The 26,643-nt window shown below is 44.6% G+C and overlaps 1 protein-coding gene across 14 annotated transcripts in view; it reads left to right on the top strand.

Moving 5' to 3' along the window:
• Positions 1-26,643, top strand: part of MSI2 (musashi RNA binding protein 2) — a 401,448-nt gene that overhangs the window by 199,263 nt on the left and 175,542 nt on the right. For all 14 annotated transcript variants that reach the window (XM_054008322.1, XM_054008327.1, XM_054008328.1 and 11 more), the window contains one exon: positions 18,969-19,017. In XM_054008322.1, the coding sequence (XP_053864297.1) occupies positions 18,969-19,017 (49 nt within the window). The remainder of the gene's footprint in view (positions 1-18,968; positions 19,018-26,643) is intronic.

Genomic DNA, 26,643 nt, shown 5'->3' with positions numbered 1-26,643 from the left:
GAGGGACCCAAGGGAAGGCCGTCCATGTGCTGTGGGGGATGCTTCTCGGGAGTGGGACCCTGGTGCCAGAACTTGGTTCGAAAGGAGATGAGACTGGGTCCCAGGCTGACTTCATTCAGATCAGAGTCTGTGACAGTGTTTCAATGAACAACACCCTAGAAAGCAAAGCAAACACACATTCGTCTTGGAACATAGAGGGGAGAACAGTTTGTTAGGGCCCCAGTACTTTCTTCATAACTGTTGTTCGCAACTTAAATCCCCTGGTGAAAAGACACCTTAGAAAGATGGAGCCCAGTTACCAAATAGTCCTGGCTTGGCTGGAGAAAGGCAGCCAGCAGTGACTAGGTGAGTGAATGTGCTGTCACCCTTTGCTGGACCAGTTTGTCCTGCACCTTTCTTGTAGTCTGAGTGTGGGGGGGATGGGGAGTCAAGTGACAGTATCTAGAGAGCAGCTGAGTCTGAGATGTATTGCCACCTACCCTTTAAACAGCTACTTAATATATACCAGAGAAACAGTTTTCCTTCTCTTTCCCCCAGCTTCCTCTGGTGCAAACTCCCCCCTGCTCCCCAAGCTGGCTGTGCTACGGCTTATGCCTGTATCTTCTCCTTTTGAGGAATGTTACTGAAGGGTTTATTTAATGCGTTCCATTCTGCTGAATAGAGAACGAGATCTTTATCAACACAAACTGACATTCCTCTGTTTTACTGGGACTAGCCCTGTTTGTTTTTCTTACCTTTCTCTCTCTACTTTCCTTCCCTTCTGCTGGTTATCCAGCTGCACACAGCCATTCACATTGGTTAAGGGGCCGTGTGTGTGGGAAGGGGTAGGGGGAAGGGTACCAGAATCCCTTAAGTTTGCAATTTCTGCACAGAAGCCTAGTCTTCGCTGGGAGAAAAGGTGTCTTTTTACCTGATGTTACCAAACTTGAGGTAAAAGCCTCATGAAGACAAGGCAGTTGTAAGCTTTGTCTTCACAGCTTAAAAAAAAAGTACCTTTTTTTTTTATACTGTAGTGAGTAATACACATGAGCTATCCTGAGGTAAAACACCTGAGTTTGTTTACCTTGAATAAAACTGAAGTGCCTGGTGCAGTGTTTTTACATCAGGATAGTTCATGTGCATTGGTTACCCTGAAGTGAAAAAATACCCCTTTTTTAGCACTGAAGACAAAGCCGTGGATTTAACACAAGGTAGCAGCAGGTCACGGTAAACCTTAGCCTCCCCCGTAGTGTTTGTACTTACCGACTATTAACATGTTTGTAAGCTACACGCTTCTTTGTTTTCACTAAGATTTTGCCTCATGAGAGTTACCTCATGTTAGTGAACGTGAGGAAAGAGCAAACCTTTTTCTCCTGCTGAAGACACAACCATACAGACTTCTTCCTGCCTGTGGTATTTAATTTGTCTCACTTTGGAAGGCGCCATGCCTTGTGGAGGGCACCACTCATTTTCATGTCTCTCCCAGCGCCCTAAGAGTCGAATAACATGTTGAAGTTTGCAGGGGCCTTGGGAGTCCAGGACTAGCCGCTGTGCTTGTTGGCAAGCATTAGGGACGCTTGCTGCCATGCCACGGCTGGTAAGTGAGCTCTGAGATTAACGTGATTGAACGACTGTTTTAATTTCCGTCCTGATGGAGCAAAATTAGTTGCAATGATACGTGTGTGTTGAATAAAATTGTAGTTTTATTAGCTGTAATTGGTAAAGAAGACTTTTTAAAGACTTGACTGCTGGGGGGGAAGAATTACTGGCACTGAAATTTGTTCTTGCACAGTCCGGCATTGATTATTATCATAGAGCATAATATGTTGGCCCCTGATTGGTAAGCCAGCATTGTTATACATTGGGAAGCACTTGGTGAGGGTCTTAAATGCATGCCTAACTATAAGTGTAACCCGTAGGGGAATGCGTGTTATTGGACCCACTCTGTGCCCAATCCACAGAGGATATGAATATGCTACAGCCCCAGTTTTTAAAAGCTCATGCTTTTAGCTGTGGAAGGCTCCAGTTCAATCCCTGGTGTGCCACCTCATAGACTCATAGACTCATAGACTTTAAGGTCAGAAGGGACCATTATGATCATCTGGTCTGACCCCCTGCATGCTGCAGGCCATAAAACCGTCCCTACCCCTTCCCTGGACTCTGCTGTTGAAGTCCCCAATCCTGTTTTTAGTGACTTCAATCGGCAGAGACCCTCCTGCTAGAGATCCCTGCCCCATGCTGCGGAGGAAGGCGAAAAACCTCCAGAGGCTCAGCCAATCTGCCCTGGAGGAAAATTCCTTCCCGACCCCAAATGTGGCGATCAGTAAGACCCCGAGCATATAGGCAAGAGTCTCCAGCCCGACCCCGTTAGCCATTATACTATTTACCCACCATTGCTTGGCTTTCCTTGACTACTATGTTTTACCATTAAACCATTCCCTCCATAAACTTATCTAACTTTATCTTAAAACCAGACAGGTCCGTCGCCCCCACCGTTTCCCTCGGTAGGCCGTTCCAATATTTCACCCCTCTGACGGTCAGAAACCTTCGTCTAATTTCAAGTCTGAACTTCCCCACGGCCAGTTTGTATCCATTCGTTCTGGTATCCACGTTAGTACTAAGCTGGAATAATTCTTCTCCCTCCCTTGTATTAATCCCTCTAATATATTTAAAGATAGCAATCATATCCCCTCTCAGCCTTCGCTTTGTCAGACTAAACAACCCAAGCTCCTCTAGTCTCCTTTCGTACGACAGCTTTTCCATTCCTCTGATCATCCTAGTGGCCCTTCTCTGCACCCGTTCCAGTTTGAGTTCATCTTTTTTGAACATGGGAGACCAGAACTGCACACAGTACTCCAAATGAGGTCTCACCAGCGCCTTGTACAACGGAAGCAGGACCTCCTTATCCCTACTAGATATACCTCGCCTAATGCATCCCAAGACAGCATTGGCTTTTTTCACCGCCACGTCACATTGTCGACTCATAGTCATCCTGCGGTCTACAAGAACCCCTAGGTCCTTCTCCTCTTCCGTAACTTCTAACCAATGCGTCCCCATCTTGTAACTAAAATTGTTATTAGTCATCTCCAAATGCATCACCTTACACTTTTCACTATTAAATTTCATCTTATTTCTGATACTCCAATTCACAAGCTCATTCAAGTCTCCCTGCAGGATATCCCTGTCCTCCTCCGAATTTACAACGCCTCCCACCTTCGTATCATCCGCAAATTTTATCAGCCCACTCCTGCAATCAGTTCCGAGGTCAGTTATAAATAGATTAAATAAAATGGGTCCCAAAACCGAACCTTGAGGCACTCCACTAGTAACCTCCCTCCAACCTGACAGTTCACCCTTTAATACAACTCGCTGCATTCTCCCCAGTAACCAATTCCTTATCCACTTCTGGATTTTCATATCGATCCCCATGTTTTTCAGTTTAACCAATAATTCCTCATGGGGTACAGTATCAAACGCTTTACTGAAATCCAGGTATATTAGGTCCACCGCATTTCCCTTATCTAATAAATCCGTTACTTTCTCAAAGAAGGAGATCAGATTCGTTTGGCACGATCTGCCCTTCGTAAAACCATGTTGTAATTTATCGCAATTGCCACTACCCTCCAGGTCCTCCACTAGTTTCTCTTTCAGAATTTTCTCTAACACCTTGCACACTACAGATGTTAGACTAACAGGCCTGTAGTTACCCGGATCACTTTTTTTCCCTTTCTTGAAAATAGGAACCACATTAGCTATTCTCCAGTCTAACGGGACCACCCCCGAGTTTACAGATTCATTAAATATTATCGCTAACGGGCCTGCTATTTCCCGCGCCAATTCCTTCAATATTCTCGGATGTAGATCGTCCGGTCCTCCCGACTTAGCCCCATTAAGGCGTTCAAGTTTTGTTTCTACCTCGGATACGGTAATCCCCCATCCTGAGTGCCCCTCTATAGTGGTGCTAGTATCCCTAATACCTTCATTGGCCTCATTAAACACCGATGCAAAATATTCATTAAGATATTGCGCCATGCCTAGATTGTCTTTAATCTCCTCTCCGGCAATAGACTTCAGCGGTCCCACTTCTTCTTTCTTTGCTTTCTTCCTATTTATGTGGCTGTAAAACCTCTTACTATTGTTTTTAATTCCCCTCGCTAGGTCCAACTCTACACGGCCTTTGGCCTTTCTCACTCTATCTCTACATTCTCTGACTTCACTTAGGTACATTTCCTTACTGATCCCTCCCTTCTTCCACTCTTTAAACGCTTTCTGTTTTTTCCTAATCGCCCCTTTGAGTCGGTCGCTCATCCAGCTCGGTCTAAATCTCTTGCTTAGTAATCTTTTTCCCTTTTTTGGAATACAGGCCTCCGACAGCTCATGCATCTTTAACTTAAAGTAATCCCAGGCTTCTTCTGCTTTTAAATCCATTAATACGTTTGCCCAATCCACTTCCCTTACCAGTCCCCTTAGTTTGTTAAAATTGGCCTTTTTAAAATTATAAACCCTAGTCTTTGATTTAATTCTGTTACTCCTTCCATGTATTTTAAACCGAATTAGCTCATGATCACTGGAGCCCAAATTGTCCCCTACTACCACTTCCTCAACAAGGTCCTCACTACTTGCTAGAATCAAATCTAAAATGGCCTCCCCCCTCGTCGGTTCAGTTACCACTTGATGGAGGAATTGATCAGCAAGCACTTCTAGGAACATCTGAGCCCTGTTATTGCTACTAGCGTTTGTTCCCCAATCTATATCCGGGAAGTTAAAGTCCCCCATAATTACACAGTTTCTGTTAGTAATTACTTCTCTAAACACATTAAATAGTTCCTTATCCATATCCTGGGTCGATCCCGGCGGTCTATAGCACACTCCAAGCACTATCCCCGGAGAGGCTCTAGTAGTCCTATTACCCAGTGTGAGTATTGCCCAGACAGACTCTGTGTTATCTAATCCATCCACTATTATTTCTTTACAGTTTATTTCACTATTGACATACAAGGCCACCCCCCCCACCTTTACCCTTGTTCCGGTCTTTCCTAAACAGTGCATACCCCTCCATACCAGTGTTCCAGTCGTGACTGCCATTCCACCACGTTTCCGTTATTCCTACGATATCTGGTTTCAGTTCCTGGACCAAGAGCTCCAATTCCTCCATTTTGTTACCTAGGCTTCTGGCATTGGTGTATAAACACCCTAATGTATGTCGTTTAGCCCGTCTCCCATTAGCAGCACTATATGTTGCGGGCCTCCTTGTGTCTGTCCCCCCTGTCCTTCCTATGTCCAATCTCATCTCCCCGGCTATGTGTCCTCTCCTTTTACTCACCTTTTCCATACTGGAATCTGGCGTGGAGATTAACTGTGCATCTCCCAACCGTCTCCCCAAACTTCCTAGTTTAAAGCTCTTTTGATTAGATGAGCCAGCCTCCCTCCCAGAAGTCTATTTCCTTCCCTACTCAGGTGAAGCCCATCCCGCGAGAACAGGTGTCTGTCCCCGAAAGCCTCCCAGTGGCCATACATCCCAAAGCCCTCCTTATAGCACCACTCCCTTAGCCAACTATTTATTCTCACAATCCTATCAGCCCTTTGCTGCCCTTCCCTCGGAACGGGCAGAATCCCACTAAAGATAATCTGAGCCTCTATCTCCTTGAGCGTCTTCCCCAGCCTGGCATAATCTCCCCTGATCCTCTCTAACGAGAACCTAGCCGTGTCATTCGTTCCCACATGAAGGATTATCAAGGGGTTCTTACCTGCTCCTTTTAGGATCCTTTTCAACCGCAGGTCCACATCGCGTATCTTTGCGCCCGGGAGACAGCACACCGTTCTGTTCTCTGGGTCCGCCCTGGTCACAGGCCTGTCCAATCTCCTCAGTAAAGAGTCTCCAATCACATACACCTGCCGCCGCCTGGCAACAGTGCGATCTAGTAATCTAGTCTCCGATCCCTCTAGTCCTGACCTGTGCCTGTTCCTATCTTCCCTTATGCTCCCCCTTATGCCTTCCTGAATCCTCCCGGGGCCCAGAATTGGTGCTGTCTCCATCAACTCCTCCCCTCTCTTTCTTGGACTAGCTGCTCTTCTCTTCTTTCTCACCCTTCCACCTTCAGTCGCCACCTGCTGCCCCTCCACCTCGCTATCCAAACACTCGAACCTATTCCTGAGTTCTATTCCCCCCTCACTGGCCCTTCTTTTCCTTGGCCTACTTCTCACAGTCACATGCTTCCACCTCCCATGTTCTCCCCCCTCCATTCCCCTCTCACTGTCCTCTACCTCTGCCTCTACCTCCGCCACAGGGCATTCTCCTTCAGCCCCCCCCTTGCCTTTCCTCCATCAGCTGCTCAAACCCCCGCCTAAACTCCACCAGGGTATCTACCTGCATCTGCAGCCCCTTAATCTTTTCCTCCAGTAACACTATCAGGCGACACTTCATACACACATACCTTTGTTCCAGGTCTCCTGCTAGGACTATATACATACCACAGCTCCCACATGTCGCCATCTGCATTCTGTCTGCTGCTGCTGCTTGGCTCATGGCTGCTGCGGTCTCTGCCCACGACACCTGGGGGAATGGAGCAGAACATGGCGACAGTCACAGAAATACATGGATAATCTCATCGAAATCAACGGGAGTACTTGCATGCTTAAAGTTAGGCATGTGCTTAAGTCCCTAGTTGAATGAGGGCCCTAGTGCCAAGGTCCCCCAGCCCCATGGGGTGCTTAAACTCTTTTTAACTATCATCTGGCTGGCCATGGTGGGCAGGGACCAAACTTTTCAGTGGCACTCCAGTTGGGAGTGGGTCTGCCCATGCAGATGTCATTGCAGAATTAAAGCCTTGGTTAGACCCAGGTTTGAATACCATGTTCCAGTCTTGATTCCCACCCAGGCTAATACACTGTTATGAAACATAGTTTGTGGTCTGGCCATGTCACACTCGCTGGACAAAGCCAGTTAAGAGCAAGGGCTGTTAGCTCTGTGTTTCCAAACTCAGGGTAAAGGCAACCGTAGAGAAGGCCAAAGAGTTAAAGGATTTGCGCGGCTTTGAGGGAATTTCAATAATAAATGAACAGCACTTTAACTGCAGTAGGGGAAGGAAAAAACTCGCTCAGGGAAGTAGTGGGGCATCTTCTATAGAAAAGGGGGAAATGGTTAAAGTATTTGTTTCTTTGTTGAATTCCATTGTAAGCAAACCCTGAGGCTTGATAAGGGGGAATAATTTTTTTCCGACAGTCTGGCATGCTGCATGCATTTGTCTCTGTTAATTTATATGGGGGAAGGTAGTAAATCTGCATGAGCACGTTGCTGGCTCTTAGATTTCACAAGGGTATTTAAAATAATAGTACCTGACAGTTTACTAGCAGCTAAGAGGTTTTTCTGCTTCAGAAAGCAAAATATTGTATGAGTTGTGCAACGTGTATAAATAATTTGAGGAATTAGGCCAAAGTACCCAGTATGCTTTCAGTGAAGAGCTAAAGACTTGATAGAGTTGTAAAGTTTGCAAATGGGGAAATGGGGGAGTCAAAACATAACCCAGATGTGTGTGGTTGAATGTCATCCTTGTTTAATTTCCTTTCTTCCCGAAACTAATCTGAATTGCCAAACGTTAGATTATAGTGCATTATTTCATTTGTCTGGCCTAATTCCTCTTTACCTTGAGCAGATGAAAAACATTGCACTAAATCAGATTGACAGTGCTTGAAACGGAAAAGATCTTAATCCTTCTATGTGTTGATTCAGACATAAACATGAAGAAAAACATATTTATAAGTTCTCAAGGTGGCTTGAATGTGTGGAGACTCGAGTTTTGAATTGGGACAAATTTCTTGATGGCATGACCTGAAGTGTGGAGGGAATATGCTTGCTGTGTATTCATTAGTTACATCTATAAAGGTATAACATTTCCCAGTGTAGATTTTAATGAATGAATGAGACTAAGAATGTAATGAGAAAGCAGAATTTAAATTTAGAAATCTAGAATGTTTTATATGTTACACCTTTCTACCTCCCCAATTTTCTCTCTCGCACACATATAAGCTATTCATTTCCTACTTTATATGATGCTTTTTCTTTGGATTCTCAGCCTCATTCATTCAGTGAAATCTACACAATAACACTGTAACTGCAATGAAGTTATTTAATATCTGTGTGATTCCTTTTATTTTGAAAGGCTCCACAAGTGCTTTACAAAGCTATGTTCCTGAATTGCTTCACACATACCCTGTTTACCCTCTCTTCCCCCCAAAATGCATCTACTACTGAGATGTAACATGACAATTGCTTAACAGTTATATTGTAAAATAGCAGGTGAAGACTTTAAAAGGTATCTAGCTAAAGTTGCATTGATTTATGGTTATGTTCAGTTCCCGTGGAAAGTTACCTTCAAAAGCCCTAAAATTTTTTATCAATTTTCTTTAAAAACAAAAACAAAACAAAAAATTGTGCAGAAAGTGATGATGTAGAGCCCACTGCTTGCCAAAGCTCATCATTGGCAAGTGGGTGAGTGGATTTTTCAGTCTCTGTGGCAGCTCCCAGCAGCACAATGGACCATAACACTACACTGGCTCCATACCATGTCAGAAACAAATATGCCGCCTACTGATTCACCAGAACAACTTCTTGCATCATTTTGGGTTTTCATTGGAGGTTGCCCACCCCAGTAACAACCATGGCTAACGCTACTTAGCTTGTGAGAGTTTGGCTGTAGACTTGAATCAGGGCTGAGGATTTTTGGTGGTGGTTCTGTTCTGGTGCATTATTTCATGACTATCTTCTCTATACATATGAGAAAAGATTGCAGTAGAACCTCAAAGTTACGAACACCAGGGTTACGAACTGACTGGTCAACTACACACCTCATTTGGAACCGCAAGTATGCAGTCAGGCAGCAGCAGAAATGAGGAGGGGGAAAAAACCCTAAATAGAATACTGTGTTAAATGTAAACTACTAAAAGAATAAAGGGAAAGTTTTTTATTTAAAGTGACAAGATAAGGAAATTGTTTGTGTTGGTTTTATTTAAATTAAGTTGGTTAAAAGCAGCATTTTTCTTCTGCATAGTAAAGTTTCAAAGTTGTATTAAGTCAATGTTCAGTTGTAAACTTTTGAAAGAACAACCAAAACGTTTTGTTCAGAGTTATGAACAACCTCCATTCCCAAGGTGTTTGTAACTGAGAGGTTCTACTGTACCTTATTTACAGGCTGTGCATTTCAGCATTCAGTAGCAATAAACTCTCTTCTCCCACTCTTCAAAGCCTGAGAGATATTTTTGCAGTTAGCAGTCCAGCATTTGTTTCATGGGAATGCGAGTAAATGTCCCAGCAGGCCAGTGTTACACTAATCAGTGGATGTTTCTTTCTGAGCTTGGGCAGTTATACATTTATGCACTGCAGTCTTGGCTCTGCTCACGTGGTGCATGGAGGTGATGATGCTTTTACCCACTTTGGGATCTCAGTCACTTTGAGATCTATAAATGAAAAGTGCTGTGGACAAGACTGCGGAGCCCACGCTCAACCTTATTTACTTATACAAGTAGACTCATTGGCTTCAGAGGGATTACTGGTGTGAGTAAGTGCTCACATACAAGAGCAAGTTGTTGCTGTTCTTTAATATTATCTACATGAGTATGGATTGCTCTGTGTAAACACTAAGTATTGCTATAATTTCATAGATGTGAATGCCATATAAGTCATGCATGCTTTATACACTGTCGCTTACATAGCTCACCCCTTTCATGTGCCAGGCCATATCAGTCACATGATCACACATGAAACATGCATGTCTTTTCTATAAGCCTGACGCAGAGCCACGAGAGACAGGAAGCGTGGAAGCAAATCCGAGTTGTTTCCTTCCCCGGGTTTCGCCAAGGCAACTAGCCGGAGAGGAATTGGATGACAGAGAAAGTCAGAGGTGGATTTTTGAAAGGGAGACGCGTACAGTCACGACTCAAGAAAGCTGCATGCCAGCGGCCCGACAACAGATGACACTTCCATGTGACAGCTGTCAGGGGCGCAGAAAGCAACTGTTTCTTGCCATAAGCGGCTGATGTCAGGCTTGCTCTGTGATTTCCATCTGTGACTTGCTCCCCCTCCATGCATTCAATACTCTGCATTCTCCCACCAACTCTATGAATGTGGAGCTCTCCAGCAATTTCCCTGTTCCACGGTATCCGCTTGCCACGCTTGGCTGGTGCCTGCCTCCTTTTCGGTGCTGCAGCTCAATTACGTCCACTCTCATTAGCCCCATTTCAGCAGTGCTTAAGCGTGTGCTTAAGTCATTGCTCCTCATTCTCCCCAGTGAGCTGCTCACGTGCTTGAAGTTAAGGATCCGCTTAAGTATCCTGCTGGATGGAGGGTTCTATCCCATGGCGAGCCCTTGGGTGGAAAGGGGGGAGTGCTGGGCATACGGGTGAATATTTATATTTATATTTACATTTACATTTGTGTCTTGCTGCTTTTTTTTTCTGGCAATTGATGGGAGAGGAGGAGATGGGGATATTCGGTACATGAGATCTCAGCCTAAAAAAGCAAGAGGCTGGCGCCAGCTGGGTTTCTCAGCCCACTTATGTTATACAACCTCCTTCAAAAAACACTTTTTTTGGGGGGGCGGGTTGTTCACCCCTTTACCCTGAGCCCAGTCCTCCTGCTCCCAAGCTTCCCTGGTGGCGTAGTGCCTGGCAGTCCCAAACTGCAGAAATCTAAAGAGGTATTGCTGGAGTTTCACGGGCATCATTAAACAGGCCCTGTTTTCCCCACTACAGTCAATAGAGACACTCATGTTGATTTCAGTTGGTTTTAAATCAAGCCCCAAGTAAGGATCGTCAAAATAAAAGCTGCCAAAGATAGGGGGTGAGATTTTCCTGCAGTCTAAATCTGCCCCTGGCGAAGTTACCATTGACTTCAATGGGAGGAGAATTAGGCCAATACTAAGGCTCTGTGAAAATCCCACCGGGGAGAGAGCTATTAAATTGCACCTGGCCCTTGCAGGAGGAAGGAGTCCATCTTCCCATTAGGACATGGTCCATATTAAGTTAGATCTCCTTTGGCTGTTTGGGCCTGCCCCATGGAGAAAAGTGAGAGACGTTACAAACCCTTATGAGGAAGGAAAAATGAAGTTCAGGAAGAATATTGTATGTTCTTCTACTGGGCAGAATCAAATACATTCAATTCAGAGCCTCCTGAAGTACAATTAATAGCCATTTTATTTAGGTCATCCTCATTTTGTTGCTTTAAATATATGCAGCTGTTAAAGTGGAAAATATCAAGTACATTTATCTCTGTAGATCCTTTTGTGAACAGGTCAGATGTATTTTAAATAACCCTAGGAACTGTTAGGATTATTAAAGCCTTTGGCTCTTCTGGTCTTTTTTCCCCCTTCCTTTTTCCCTTTCCCTTCTTCGAGACCGTGATTAAAGATCATGTATCCCTCCCTTTTCCCAGGGCCGTGGGTGGATTGAAAAGAAACATTAAATAAACTAAAACCTATTACTTAAGCTTTATGTAAGAAACCTATTGTCGTTTTGTTCAGGGGCTGAGCTAGGTGCATGTTGGGGTGTATGAAGGGTGGAAAGATGTCCTTTCAGACTCCTAAGTATCCATTTATTTATTACTAGTATTATCTTTTGAGTCATATGGCACTTCCCCGCCCCCCCCCAAAGTGCTGAGACTTTGCAAGCGTTCTGTAATACCCTCTCATTTGCTGCTCTTAATTAGTTTGGATTAATCAGCTCCTTAAGCTGCCACATCGAGCCATGTGGGGATAATTGTTTTTGGTTGTATATGTTACTATTTTTCTTTTAAATAACACTTCAGATTGCCGAGTCCTTTTTCAGAGGACTAGCCTTAAGCACTTCTGCATGAAAATTGAGGGAGGTGACCTGCCTGGAGGTTGTGCGCTCAGAAATGAGCCATCCACGAGATGTGATTGTGTTTGTTCTTTTCCTACTTATTCATTCTTCAAAGAGAACTTAGTGTCATTGAAAGGTGTCCGATAGGCTAGCCCAGGAAAACACTCCTTTCTGTCCCCACAAAGCTGAGGGGGCATAAACCCTTAGGATTTGGGCTTCTCCTAGGGTTGCCAACTTTTTGATTGAAGAAAAATGAACGCTGTTGTCCTGCCCTGTCCCTTGTCAGATGTCCCATCCCCGCTCACTCCATCCCCCTTCCCTCTGTCGCTTGCTCTCCCCAACTCTCTTTCACTCGCTCATTTTCACCGGGCAGGGGGTTGGGGTGCAGGAGGGGGTTCTGGCCTGGGGTCTGGGGGTTTGGAGCATGGGGGGGTGGCCTGGGAGAGAAGTTGGGTGCAGGAGGGGGCTCAGGGCCGGAGCAAGGAGTTAGGGTGCAGGAGAGGGTTCCGACCGAGGGTTGGGGTGCGGGAGGGGATGAAGGGTGCAGGTTTCAGGCAGCACTTACCTCAGGCAGCTCCCGGAAGTGGCCGGCATGTCCCTTTGGCTCCTAGGAGGAGGAGCCAGGGAGCTCTGTGCACTGCCCTGCCCTCACAGCTCCCATTGGCTGTGGTTCCCAGCCAATGAGAGATGCAGAGCCGGTGCTCGGGGCAGTGCCTGTGCCGAGAGCGGCGGCAGCACACGAAGCCCCCCTGGTCACCCCTATGCTAGGAGCTGGAGGGACATGCTGGCCACTTCCGGAAGCCGTGCAGAGCCGGCCAATGTGGCCTACCAGACTTTTAGCAGACCAGGCAGCTGTGCTGACCAGAGACGTGAGGGTCCCTTTTCAACAGGACATTCTGGTCGAAAACCGGAAGCCTGGCAACCCTACTTTCTCCTCCCTGATGCATCTCAACCCTGTTTGAAGGAGTGAGAAAGGAGCTTGCTTTCCTTGTACATTTATACTTTGACATCCCTATTGCCTTCAAGGAAGAGCACCAGTTGCAGTAGTGGTTTTGTAATACAAACACTTGCCCACAGCAAATCAGACAAATGCGTTTTTCATAACCGCCAATGAGCAGCCATCAGACGGCCCAACTTTCTGGCCTCTTAATAACCTGTTCTATTTTGAACTGTTCTCTTTTTCCTGCCTGGATTCCTATTCGCTCTTCACCAAACTTCTTCATAAAGCTCCATTGTTAAATGCCCAGTTCCTCCAGGCTTTGATTAAGAATCTTTTCTTCAGATTATCCCCAGTAAAATGGCTCCCACTTGCTGTATCAGAGCAGAGACAGGAAGAGCAAGGCCTCCTCTCTCCACAGCATTTGAGGTTAGCTGAAATGCCAGGTTAATAGTCCCTAGATTTAAACATGAAGGGGTTGGGGGCAGATAGTTTCAGCTGAGGGACTTTGGAACTTCCTCCACGCTCAGGGTATGTCTACACTACAAAACAAGTTTGTTCTTAACTCAGGTTAGCTAACTCGGGTTAAAATAGCAGAGAAGACACAGCAACTTGGCTTTTAACTTGGGTGAGCAGTTCAAACCCAGGCTGCCCTATAGGCATTAACTCAAGCGGCTAACCTGAGTTAAAAGTCGAGTTGCAGAGTCTTCTCAGGTTTTAACCTGAGTTAGCTAACCTGAGCTAAGAACACACTTTTTATTTTGCAGTGTAGATGTGCTCTGACAGAGTTCAAGCATTGACCATTAGGGCACATGTCAAAGCCCACTTTCTCAGGCTTGCTCTGTGAAGGCAGGTTCTCTGGGGGTGAGAAGTGTTTTACTTCGCACTAAAAGCCTTGTAAAACTCTGAACACTTGTGCAATTTCAGTTGTGTAGCTGAGTATTTTTTCTCTGGTACCCAAAGAGCCTCTTTATGTGATAGCCACCTCACCTAACACAGGATTGAACTGGAAAGCATCATCAAATCATTAGTCTCTACAACTTGAGCTAAAAATCCATGCTCTGTAGTTGAGGGTTATGTAATATACTTGTGCTCTAATTTGTTAGTCTCTAAGGTGCCACAAGTACTCCTGTTCTTTTTGCAGATACAGACTAACACGGCTGCTACTCTGAAACCGATCAATGGATTACACTAGGCGTTTTACAATACAGGTAGAAAAGCAAGTGCTTTAGCTAATTATATTACAGTACTATAACATTACCCCGCTATAGCGCTTTTTCTGATGATCTCCGAACAATGAACAAACATTGTCAGCCTCACAAAAAGCCCTGCACAGTAGGTCAGTAGTTTCTTTGGTAAGTCACTGCACCTCCCTGCCTCATTTATCCATCTGTAAAGTGGGGATAATTATTCTTTTTCACCTCTGTAAAGCACGGTGAGGTCAACAGATGAAACCGATTATGATTGGTGACTTGCTCAGGGTCACACAGCAAGCCCGTATCACAGCTAAGAATAGAAGACAGGAGTCCTGTCTTCCAGTCTCATCTCTCACCACTAGACAAACTTCCATACGTTTAAGATAAGTTAGTGGTTGTGTGTTTTTAACCAAGATCTGGAAGATTTGCTGCATCTGGCTACCCCTAATATAGTCGAACAGGAGAAATCCCAGGGTGAACCAAAGGGTTAACTCATGGATCTTTATTGGGCATAGCAACCAAACCTACTTAAGTTTCATTTGTGCAGATCTTTTATCCTCCTCCCCTCCCGAAATAGAGAGAGAACAATATGCTTACTACTGGGTTTACTACCGGTTACCTTTACTGTGTCCCTTATTTCTCCTTGATGAAGACTTAAACAAGCCACTTGTGTTTGATTCACAGAGAACCGTGAGAAACAAGCTGTGTATGTGAAGCAGTGTGGGGGTTTTTCATTCTATTCAGCCCTTTGTATATTCAGATACTTCTAGTTTCAGTTCTTGCTGTTCTGCCAGATTTCCATAGCATTGATAGGTTTTCTGAATTAATAAGTTTCTTCCCTCCCCCTCTTCCCTTTTACTTTTGCAACTGGTGAAAAGTTTTTCTAAGCGCGCAGCCTTATCCATATTGATTTTTCTCTCTCCCCTGTCTAAGTGGCTCTTAGATGTTTTATTTTGTAAAGCGTTAATAGAATTTTTCTTTCGCCATTGCACTTTATCTATTCAGGAGTCATTGAGAAGTCCTATTGTGTCACCGGACTATGGAGGAAAGAGGCTATTCTTCTGTTACAATGGCTGCCCTAAAAATAATGCGGGGTGGGGTTAACTCAGAAAGGGCAGAGAGGAGATAAAATGTTTTGACCTTAGGAAACAGAAAAGATAACCAATTAGGCATTGCTGGAAGTGCACCAGCTGGCTTAAAAACACCCTGCTGCTTTCTAAGGGTATATTTTAACCAGAAGTTGGTCAAAATCAGAAACTCAGCTCCAACAGAACTGATTCACCCCTTTGAATTCTGCGGGGTTTCAGAGTTGAACCCCTGGATCTGTAACTCTCTCTCTCTCTTTTGTGGTTTTGCTTCTGAGCCAAAACTTTTACAGTCCTATTCCCAGTGTGGACAAAGCACAAACCTCACGAAGATGGTTTAGCTCACATGGTTTCCACCCGAAGTGGCAGAAATCTCCCCCAGCCCAGGAAGTCTGTGTTACCATTATTTATTTGCCCACTAAAGACCCTGACCAAGCCCGGGATCCACGGCTGAACCAGGAACTACATTTGCATCTCCCCAGAGCCAGTCCAGTTCCAAGACCATCCCTCCTCTCTCATCAGGATTTGGGCGGTGCTTGGAGGAGTGAGATGATGATGGCCCAATAGGCTGAAGCCTGTGTTGTCACTCCTGCCATCCACAGTTGAGGAAGGAAAGGGTTGTTGAAAACTGCAGCTCAGGTTTTAGCCTATTGAAGTCCTACCTGATAAGACTCTTAGCCCTGGGTTAAACTGCAAACTTATGTGGGTATAACAATGTCATTTGGGTGTGGAAAAATCCAACTCTGTGAGCGATGCAGTTACACTGCCGAACTCACAGTGTAGACAGCATTGTGTTGATAGGAGGGCTTCTCCCATCAACATAACTACCACCTCTCAGGGACCTGGCATACCTACGCTGACGAGCTCTCCCGCTAGCATAGCCAACGTCTTCACTGAGCGCTGCAGCAGCACAGCTGTAGCTCTGTACGCATAGGCCAGGCCTCAGTCGCACAGCAAAAGGGAAGTCAGGATCGGAGCAGAGTGAAATTTTTTATGGACAACTTTTTTTCAGAGAAAAATGCAGATTCTGCAACACCAAAACGTTTCACTAATTCATGTCTGTTTCAATGAACTATTTTGGTTTATTTAAAAAAAACCAAAACACTAAAAAACTGAAACGTTTTGATTTTTTTCAGATCAAAAGAACGTTTTGTTTTAAGATGTCCTCTAATTAAAAAATAAAACATTAAAACATACTTGAAATCCAACCTAAGTGTTTCATGCAGTTGGAAATGAATTTTTACGTTTTAGTTTGACCCTAAACAATTTTTTTTCTTTTCAACCAAAAAGGAATCTGTAATTTGCACAGATTTGTAATTTGTGGGTAGTCCAGATCTTGTCCCTTGTGGTATTTTTAGTGGAGATGGGGAGAAATAAGTAAAGGGCCAATGCATTTTTTTTCCCTTCTGTAGTTCACCTCTAAAGAAGGATGTGTATTTCCAATGCCCCAGTAAACTGTTGTTCAGTAAAGAGGGAGGAGTTTGGGGAATTAACAGTGCACAGAGACCAGCACTGTGCTAATCAGCTTAGTGCTGTCATCTGGGGTATGGATGAGATGTAGTAGGATCAACATCACCCGGGTGCATTACTTTCCCTTTGGACACAGAGTTGTTCCCCTTGTTGATGAGCAATGCGAAGCGATGCCCTTTGGGCACCTGTTTGTTCAGCCCTTGTTTCCTAGCTACCAAAGCAGCTTTTTAAAACAACACAAACTTTAGCCTCTGTGTTGGTCGAGCTGCTACAGCAGGCTAAAGAATCATGCTCTGTTTGCCTGGGTCACAGGCTCCCTGTGGCCAGAGAAATTCACCCTGTGCTTCAGATGTCCACGGCCGTTCAAATCCCTGTACAAGGCACTACTTTGTAATGACTCCCCTGGTCGAGGATTGCAGCTTCTGTCCTGGGTACAGTTGTGAGAACCGTTCCACGCTGTACATTCTGATTGTGTTGCATCTGGGTTAGAAGACAACAGTGGTAGTAGGACTGGGCCTCTTGTTATGTTTGTATTTAGAGTGCAGATGAGCCCTGGGAGCCCTCTCCAGGCTGGGGTTGGGATTTTGGACAAAGATTTTGTGGTGAGAAGTGTCCTAAAGCTGTACTGTGTAGACTGACGAGCATGGGGACAAAGGAGTGTTCAGCGCACAGTTTTCCTCCGGTGATGCACAAGGTGGTTATGGGTGAAGAAAAGAGAACGCACGTTGTTCAGAGAAACTGGGCTAGCTGCTAAACATGATTCTGATCCCTGTGTGCTTGAGGCCTTTGAGAATTTTAACAACCACTGATCAACCCGTAATTCCAGGGCACAGATGAGTGCTAGGGGAATTGTCCTTATTTACTCTCTAACACTGACACCTGTGTGGTGTGTTTTTTTTGTTTTGTTTTTGTTTTGTGGTGGTCTTTTATGGGGCAAGGAAGGGGAGTGGGGCGACAGGACAATATACTTAATTTAGTTCGGATTCTCGTTGTGCCAGTGGTTTAGGTCCCATGCATGCTGCGGATGAAGGATTAATCAGAATGAAGGAAGCATGTTACATCCTTTCAGATCAGGCTGTATCCAACACATTTGTGCAAACTAATGTGAATGGGACTCAGCAGTGTTAGCTGAAATAGGGTTTAAAAGAAGTCTAAGCACAGTTTGAGGTTTTATTGCTTTGCAGTTTCTACTGGATGGTGGAAGCTGCCTCCAGTGCTGTAATAGGGACAGATCCACCCTGTGTTTTTAATCACTCTCTGAAATTATCCTACTGCCCTGCAAAGTCTAAGGCTGTAACGCCGTGCATACATAAAGCCTGCAAGATGGAGCTATCGTCGGGGACTGTCATCTAACTGCATCACCTGCATGGTAATTTTTAGAGGGTGGGTGCCATTGCAGAGTGACTCTCCAAAGAAATCAGTTTTTCTAAAATGAGTGGGTAAATATGTCATTAAATTTGTTTTGGTGGGGGGGAATCTTTGGTAGAATTCGATAGGGATGAACCCAACTGTAGAAATTATTGTAAAAAAATTAGAGTTGAATAAAGAATGAGATCCATTCTGTGGCTTGGAGTTTGTATGTTTGTTTTTCACCATCACCTCTTCTAAAGCAGAGATCTAATTCTTTATTAAATCGTAGTTAAAATGGTCTATTCAAAGATTATAATTTTCTGTTAAATTCTGTAGGACTTTGCCATAAGAATGCAGCAGCATCATGCTGAAGTTCTGGAGTCTCTGAACAGTTTAAAATACAATATACTTAAAAAGAAATCCCCGCACACCCTCAGTCAAAAATAAGCATAAAATGTAGGTGTGGCTGTACAGATTAAATGTAGGTGGAATAAATCATGTAAAGAGTGATGAAACTTGAAAGTGATTTTCGTTGCACTTTAATACATTTCATCAGGCAGCCCTCTCTTCTGAAGTGGAAATGCCAAACCTGATGCAAATTAAACCTCTGTACCCCTCCCGTCCTCCCGTTGCTTTTCAAAAGGCCTCTTGAAAACCTCTGAATACCTTTTTGGCTGACCAGATTTTGCCCCTCACATACTTTTTGAAATCTTCTAATTCCCATCCAGCACATGGATAGCCGCTGGAGAAGTCATAGGCTTGATTTGCATCAGTGACTCCGGGGCCCCTCCTTATCTCTTTCCAGCTGCCTCAGCAGAAGAACGGAGGGGAAAAAAGCGACTTGGATGTTTGTGCTTTTTAGGGCAATAAAACTTTAAAAGTGCGTTTTTTCCCTCTAGGATCAAATGCCAGCTAGGCTTTGTGTTGACGGTGGCAGGTTGCCAAAAGAAAGAGCTGACTCCAGGCAAAGGAAATGAGAGATGATGAATCCCTGTGGCCTGCCATACCTGAATTTACCCTGCCACTACCCCAGCCTTGCCGCCCCAGTACTTGACTTATTTGTACGTCTTCATTAATCTTGTAGCAAAGGTACTAAAACACGCCTTTTCTGTCTTGCAGGTAGAGGATGCCATGCTTATGTTTGACAAGACTACCAACAGGCATAGAGGTAAGAGAGAGCATCTGAGTGCAGATGCCACATTTTTATAATTGGCAAATGCAAAAACTCTGTGTGGTGAATGCAACACTGCAGGTCTGGCTGGCCCAGTGGCCCCAACAGCAGCGTTCAGTGCTGCCATGCCAGGAGCCGGGGATCTGAGCCACCTCCCCATGTGCCATGATCATGGCGGAGGAGGGCGTGCTTGGGCCTTGGGTTTTTGTGTGTGTCTGGGGGTAGCTTGGATTTCTCAACAGTGACAGCTCTTCTGGCCACTTTCTAGAGTCCTGTCTTCATGGCCCAAAGAAAGTCCTATTCAGCTTGACTTTGGTGGAAGGATGATGGCTGGGATATGTGGCCTTGTGTGGAGATAAGTGTGGCAGACTGGGGGGATCATTAGGCATCTGATGCTGAGGTGGAAAGGGACAGAGTAACATTTAGAGCTGGAAGAAATTTTCAGAGTTTTCTCCCTGGTCACCCGTCTTCTGGCCCGACGAAGATGTATGGCAAGTGAGTCCAGCCTTCAGTACTAAGGGGATAAGCACTCACTCAGACCTCTCCATGTTTTGTACACATGACATACTCTGAAGCCCCATAACAGATATCCGCCTGTTTACACTTGAGGATAAGCAAGAACCTTAACTTGCAATTCCCTTACTTCAGTGTAGCTTAGACCAGATTGGGCCCAATTGCCAACTGGCTTCCACCCACTTGCTAAATGTGCACACACACACAGGGCACGTGCACACTTGAATGCATGTGCAAGTCTTGTACTAGCAGCTAGAAGCAAGCCTGGATGTGCAAATTGATGATGCCAATGTTACAGGTTCATTTTTTTCTTAGAAGTAAGACACCTGCCACCCTTTAGCCCATTGTGATCTTTTCACAGCCTCTTCCCCCTCCCACCCCCCCCATGCTGCTGCTCGGAGACTGTGTTCCAAAATGCTCTCTCTCCTTTGTAGTCCCCAGTTACAGCTTGGGAACTGGAGACTGGATGTATTTACAGTACAGAACACTGACCACGTGCACAGCAAAGCATCAGTGTGGCACTTAGATCCTCTTTGATTCTTCCTTCTAGGATCCTCTTGTACCTTGTCTCCCTCCATCTCCCATCTTCTCTGCTTAACCGTTTCGCCTCTCTGCTGCCTCTCAGTCTGCATTTCCTCTGAGTCCCTCTCTGCTCCTTGCCCTGCTAGTCTAACACCAAGGAGCCCATTTTCAAGGCAGAACGAGAACAGTCTTTGGGCTTATCTTGTCTCCTCCTTGTACTGGCCACTTTGGGGGGAAGCTGCTACCAAGTGTTTGCAAAATGCTTCCTAACTAACTTCCACGGGCTAGTGGGTCATTTTCCAGCATAGCTACCTTCCCTCTGAGGATGGGAAGGGAAAAGTGTTCTCACTTGCTGTCAGTTTTGAAGAGTGTGCTTTCATTTCCATTTATTCTTCCTGCTGCCTAGGTTGGGTTTATGATCTCTGTTTAACACATGACTGCTGAAGTAGTTAGAAACAGATGGGATGGGAGATGTAGGAGCCTTTCCAAAATCAGTCCCTAGATGGTGCCTTCAAAACACAGACATGCACTTGGATTGGGTAACAAATGGTGGGCACCAGTCTGCATGTGGACTTGATTATTTATTTTATTATTCTAGTGTTGTAATGGATGTGGTGTTTTATGCTAGTCTTGTAATGCCCGATAAAAGGTGGAATCCTTGCTTTAAGGGATTTGCCACCGTGCGCAGACGAGGCTGCGTGATGAATGGAATAAATGGGCTTGCAGGAGAAGGGAGGATACTTGGGATATGTTGGCTGTCCCTCGAGCATGGAGTGAGAAGTGAGCAAAGGAGGACCTGGGAGCTGTGTGGAGTGAAGCGTGATTGGGAGATTAGGGAGTAGGAAGAGTGGAGGCAGGGAGATAACAATTGCTCTGGAATGCAAACATGGCCCTGTGTGGTTAGATCCTGTAATTTAGGATGGGATTTTCCATGCCACCAGCATCACCCTAACTCAGCTGCTTCCCAAGTCAGTAGGAGTTTAGGTCAGTGCTGAGTGCTTTAGAAAATCTCACCCCATAGTTTCCTCCTTTCATTTGCACCTTTGACCCGAGTTCTCTGCTTTGCTGGCAGGAGTCTGGAATTTATAAAGCAAAACGCCAGCCAGTGGTTTGAGGTAAGAATGTATGATGCGTTGGGGTGCACGGGAAACAAGGGCTCTGGGAACCCCAGTGTATCACTTTGAGCCATGCGTCCTTAAAGCAAGTAATAAGGATGCATTCCACAGATCTTTAAGGAGCCATTTGGTCTAATTATCCTTAATGAAGGAGTGGAGCGAATGCACCCCCAATTATGAGGGACGTGGGTGTCAGTGCTAAATAAATATAATTCCCCCACCCCCATCTCCCCTCCTAAAACTGCATGTTTCATGTCTCACTGGATCAGGTTAAGCTGTTTTCAGTCTGAAGGACTGACAGCTCTGGAAAACATCCTGGGAAGATGTTGGCGGGGGAAGCAGTGAGCAGTGGTGATGGTGGTTGTACTATTTGTTTGTACTGGAGTAGTACCTAGGAGCCCTAGTCCTGGATCCCCATTGTTAGGTGCTGCATAAACCCAGAACAAAAAGATGGTCTGTGCTCGAAAGAGCTTCTGATCTAGTCTCAGTGTAAGACAAGAGCCAAAAAGTGGATACATGCAGATGGTGGGGAGGATGTTTTGTGGCTAGTTTGGATTAATTGGTGTGCTGCTTGCAGGCAGCATAATGGTGCCATGTAAAATAGAAATAATGAAGGCACTTGAGTGGGTGTCAAGCACTGGCCTTTGCTGTTTGTTTAAAGGATTAATTAATGCCCTGGAGATAGATAACACCTTTCCTTGCCTGCATCTTGAGCAAAGTGCAAGTAGAACCAGTTCCCTCCAATCACACCTGCATCTATCCATTGGTTAGCCTTGAGTTTCTGGTGTTGCCTTCCAGCAAAGATCGCTCAATGTAACAAATGGGATTGAATATCGACTTGTGCCCACCAGGAGGGGAAGACAAGTTTGTGGAGCTGGAATCACAGCTGTGGTCTTTGTATCTCCTCCCTCCCCCCCCAGGCTGAAATTGTCAATTGACCATTATTATTTATTTATTTATATTACAGTAATGCCTGGAGCCCCCAACTGAGACCAGGGCCACCTGGTGCTATATAAACACGTAGTGAGAGACAATCTCTGCCCTGAACAGCTTACAGTCTAAATAGACAAACAGGGTGGGAGAAAAGGAGTACAGTTTATTCCCACATTGCAGATGGGGAACTGGTACACAGAAGGACAGAAGTGTCTCACCCAAGAAGTCTGTGATAGAGCTGGGAACTGAATTCAGATCATTGAATTTCCTGTTCAGTGTCTTAACCACAAAACTGTCCTTCCATCCATTGATGTTAAATCTCTATTCATAGCTTTCAGGGGGGATTAAGGCAGGATCTCTGAGATCAGGGCCCTGTGGAGCAGGGAGGGGCAGTCAGTGCAGTGAAAGTATTCAACAGCAGCAAATTTCACAGCTATCTGCTTCACTTGAGAAGGAGGCTCAAGGACCGAGGGCTGGTCTACACGCAGTTTTTACACTATTTTAACTTTTAAATCAGTTTTAGAAACCAAATCAGTGGAATTCCTGAGCAGGGGTCACAATTAAGTGTTTATATCAGGCCTGATCTACACTTAAAATTAGGTTAACATAGCTACAGCACTCAGGGCTGTGAAAAACCCACACCTCTGAGCAACATACCTACGCTGACCGAACTCCGGAACAGCTGCAGCGAGGTCAACTGGAGAATGCATCCATTGACCTGGCTACCATCACTTGGGAATGGGGATTTTCTACAGCGATGGGCAAACCACTTGTGACGGGTTGGGTCACAGAAACCCCCTTGGGAGCTGCCACCCGATGGGCAAAGACTACCCCTGCTTCTGTTTTCCCTGTCAGCTCAGGACTCCAGCACCCTGTCTTGCTGATCCAGACACTCCCGTCTGGCTCCAGACACAGACCCAGGGTCTGAATCACTTGTCCCAAAGCTGCAAGTTTACCTGAAAACAGCTCACAGAAGTGTGCTTGTCTTTAGCACTCAGATGCCCAACTCTCAATGGGGTCTAAACCCAGATAAATCCGTTTTACCCTGCATAAAGCTTATGCAGGGCAAACCCAGAAATTGTTCGCCCTCTATAACACTGATAGAGATGCACAGTTGTTTGCTCCCTCAGGTATTAATACATACTCTGAGTAAAATACTAAATAAAAAGTGATTTTATTAAATACAGGCAGTAGGATTTAAGTGGTTCAAAGTAGTAACAGACAGAACAAAGTAAGTCACCAAGCAAAATAAAATAAAATGCGCAAATCTATGTCTAATCAAGCTAAATACAGATAATCTCACCCTCAGAGATGCTTCAGTAAGTTTTTCTCAGACTGGACACCTTCCAGGCCTGGGCACAATTCTTTCCTCTGGTACAGCTCTTGTTCCAGCTCAGGTGATAGCTAGGGGATTCTTCATGATGGCTCCTCGCCCCTTCTCTGTTCTCTTCCACCCCTTTATATATCTTTTGCATAAGGCGGGAACCCTTTGTCCCTCTGGGTTTCCACCCCCCCTCACTGGAAAAGCACCAGGTTAAAGATGGATTCCAGTTCAGGTGACATGATCACATGTCACTGCAAGACTTCATTGCCCACTTGCCAGCACACACATATACAGGAAGACTAACAGGTAAACACAACCATCTGCAGACAATGGTCCTGGTTAATGAGAGTCCTCAAGATTCCAAACCATCATTAATGGCCCACACTTTACATAATTACAATAGGCTCTCAGAGTTACATTTTATATTTCTAGTTTTAAATACAAGAGTGGTACATTTATACAAATCAGATGATCATACTCAGTAGATTATAAGCTTTGTAATGATACCTTACAAGAGACTTTTTGCACGAAGCATATCCCAGTTACGTTATATTCACTTATTACCATATTTTCTCTAAAACTATCCCAGTTACGTTATATTGACTTATCAAGTTTTTATAAAACCATATAGACTGCACAATGTCACACCACTTCCATTGCTGTAGTTTGTGTACACGCTATGGGATAACGGTGGCCTAGCTATGCTGCTGTAGCAGCTGCAGTGTAGACATGGCCCCAGTTTAGATCGTGCGGATTGCAAGCTAAACTATTATAAGTGTGTCTGCATCAGGGACTCCTGCTGACTTGACTCAATCCATTTTCATTAAATTGGTGCAAAAAACAATGAGAAGAGACAGAACCCCTTAGAAGAAGACCAAACAGAGCTATTTGGGAAGAGGAAACCAGTCAAAATCTTTTTTTTATCCCTCTTTCCCCCCCCCCCCCAATTTAAAATTTCAACGTTCAACAACATTTTATGCAGCCCATAGTTGATCAAAGAAACAAGGGGGGAAATGCTCTTTGTTGTCCTTTTTTAGTTTAAAGTTAGCCGTTCAGAAATGTTGTCAAATTTGAAATTTCAAATATTTCAACCAGGCCCAGGCAAGTGTCTCTATAAAGGGAGAAGCGGACTGGGAGGGAATTGATCCTGGGCTAGTCTGGAAAAAGGAGAGTGTCTAGGCCTGTCCTGAATTGCGAGTGGGATGGACAGGCTGAAATTTTGGTGCTTCCTGCAACCCATGTATTCTTAATCCATCCACAGTCTCTTTAAAAGTACAAATCATGGCTAAGGGTGAGCTGCCTCAAAGACCTGTTCATTTCCTTATCTCTGTGTACAGGAGAAACAGTTTAGCAGAAACTCTAGGTAGGTAGGCAGCCAGCACTTGGCTATCTGACCATGAGTATCTCAACTATACAGCCACTTATCTTGGGTGCAACCCATCCATTCCCTTCCAGCCTTATATTCTGTACAGATTGCCTGGAACGTATGCTAAATGTAATCCTGTAAAGTCTTGAGATGTAGGAATTAAAAGCCAGAGTTCTTGCTTTATTCATTTCCTTTAGACTTGAAATTAGGTCTTAAATTTGGCACGTGTCTTTAATGGCAGCATAATTTGTTTTTTCTTTGAAGCAGCGTGATCTGTGGGAATGAGCACCAAAAACTGTTGAATTCTAATCTTAGCTGACTCACACAACAATTCTGACTCGCTTTTCTCACCTGTAAAAGGTGATAACTGTACTTCTTTAAAGATACCACCATTATAGGACTCTCGGAGGTTTCAAGCCTGCTAGAGTTTTAAAACCCAAGAGTGAGAATTCTGTGTTGATGGTATCTCAGAGGAAGCTGAATCACTAGGTAATTTGCCCTTACCTACCATACAGGAGTGATGAAGATTCAGTGCTCTGAAAGTTGACTCAGGATTACTTTCAATCAGAATTTCCAGTAGTATTAAATAGTAAGTGTCTGTCTCTCAGTATATGGCTCCCTCTGCATGATATAGATGTTACACTACAAACATCTCTCCGCTTTAACATGTTATGGGGGAAAATAAAAACCTGACATGGCTCATGATTTCTTCCCCCAAGTGGAAACAGATCTTAACAGCTTATGTAATTTGTCTTTCAGACTCCAGCCACTTAAGTGTTCCTGTGTTTACTCTTTGTGCGGGCTTGCTTGACTGATACAGTTATTGTCTGAGCCACAAAAGTGTCAGCTTCTTGGAGTAATGTATATAGCTCATTTGTTTAGGGAGACTGCCAAGACGTTTAGAGTATTCTGAGTAAAGTCAAGAAGTGCTACAAGCCCTGGAAATTAGTGTGGGGATAGCGGCCAAACCCGATTTCCTAGAACACTAGGACCGCTGGCTTGAGCATGTTGCCTTATTCTCTGTCTCTATGGCAGAATCAGGAGACTTGAGCTCATGACACACTCCTTCTAAATTATTCATTGTGTGTGTCAGTTTGCTTCAGTAGAGAGCCTAGTGACTGCTGGTTGCTGGAGTACAAAACCTTGCAGATAGTCTTTTTCCCCCTCACCACTATCTCTTCCATAAAATACTTCTATTTAAAATTGCAGTACCCAACAACTGAGCAAAAACAAAAAAACTTGAAGGGCTGAGATTTTCAAAGCCACCAAAGAAATTTGAACAGCCAAATCCCATTAGAAATCAATGGGAACTCTTTGTCCAAGCCCTTTACCTAATTTTGGAAGTCCAGCCCCAAATGGTTTCCTTTATTTTGAGGATATTTCCAACCTCTTCTTTTCAGCCATCCTGAAAACAGACATGACGTACCCTTCCCTGGTCAAGATCTTCAGTTGCTTATGGTGTTTAAGAGCAATGTTACGTGGGGCTTGTCTTTGGCACGAGGAGGGCTACGTTTCCTCTCTGACCTGGTCCAGTGGGATGACAAATGTGAGGAGCACCAAGGGGCTAATTCCTCAGCAAGACAGAGATATAGCCAGACTGAACGTGCTCCAGCGATTTTTTTCTACCCACCACTCTCCACGTTCTTTGCTTAAACTCTACAGACTAAGAAGTGGCTTATGCAACACACGGCAGGTGGCCCAAGGAGTTGTATTCCAAAATTAATATGGATTCAGTACTTTTTTCTTTCTTGAGGCATTTGCAGCTTCAGTTTGCAGGCTCCTACTCTGGGATTTTTATTGTCTACCTACTCTGTCTGAGAATTACATTTAGTAATTCATGAAAGTTACTT

Source organism: Malaclemys terrapin, chromosome 18, assembly GCF_027887155.1.
Source record: "Malaclemys terrapin pileata isolate rMalTer1 chromosome 18, rMalTer1.hap1, whole genome shotgun sequence".
NCBI lineage: Eukaryota > Metazoa > Chordata > Testudines > Emydidae > Malaclemys > Malaclemys terrapin.
Note: the sequence above shows the minus strand (reverse complement) of the source record. Positions and strands in the feature narration are given on the sequence as shown.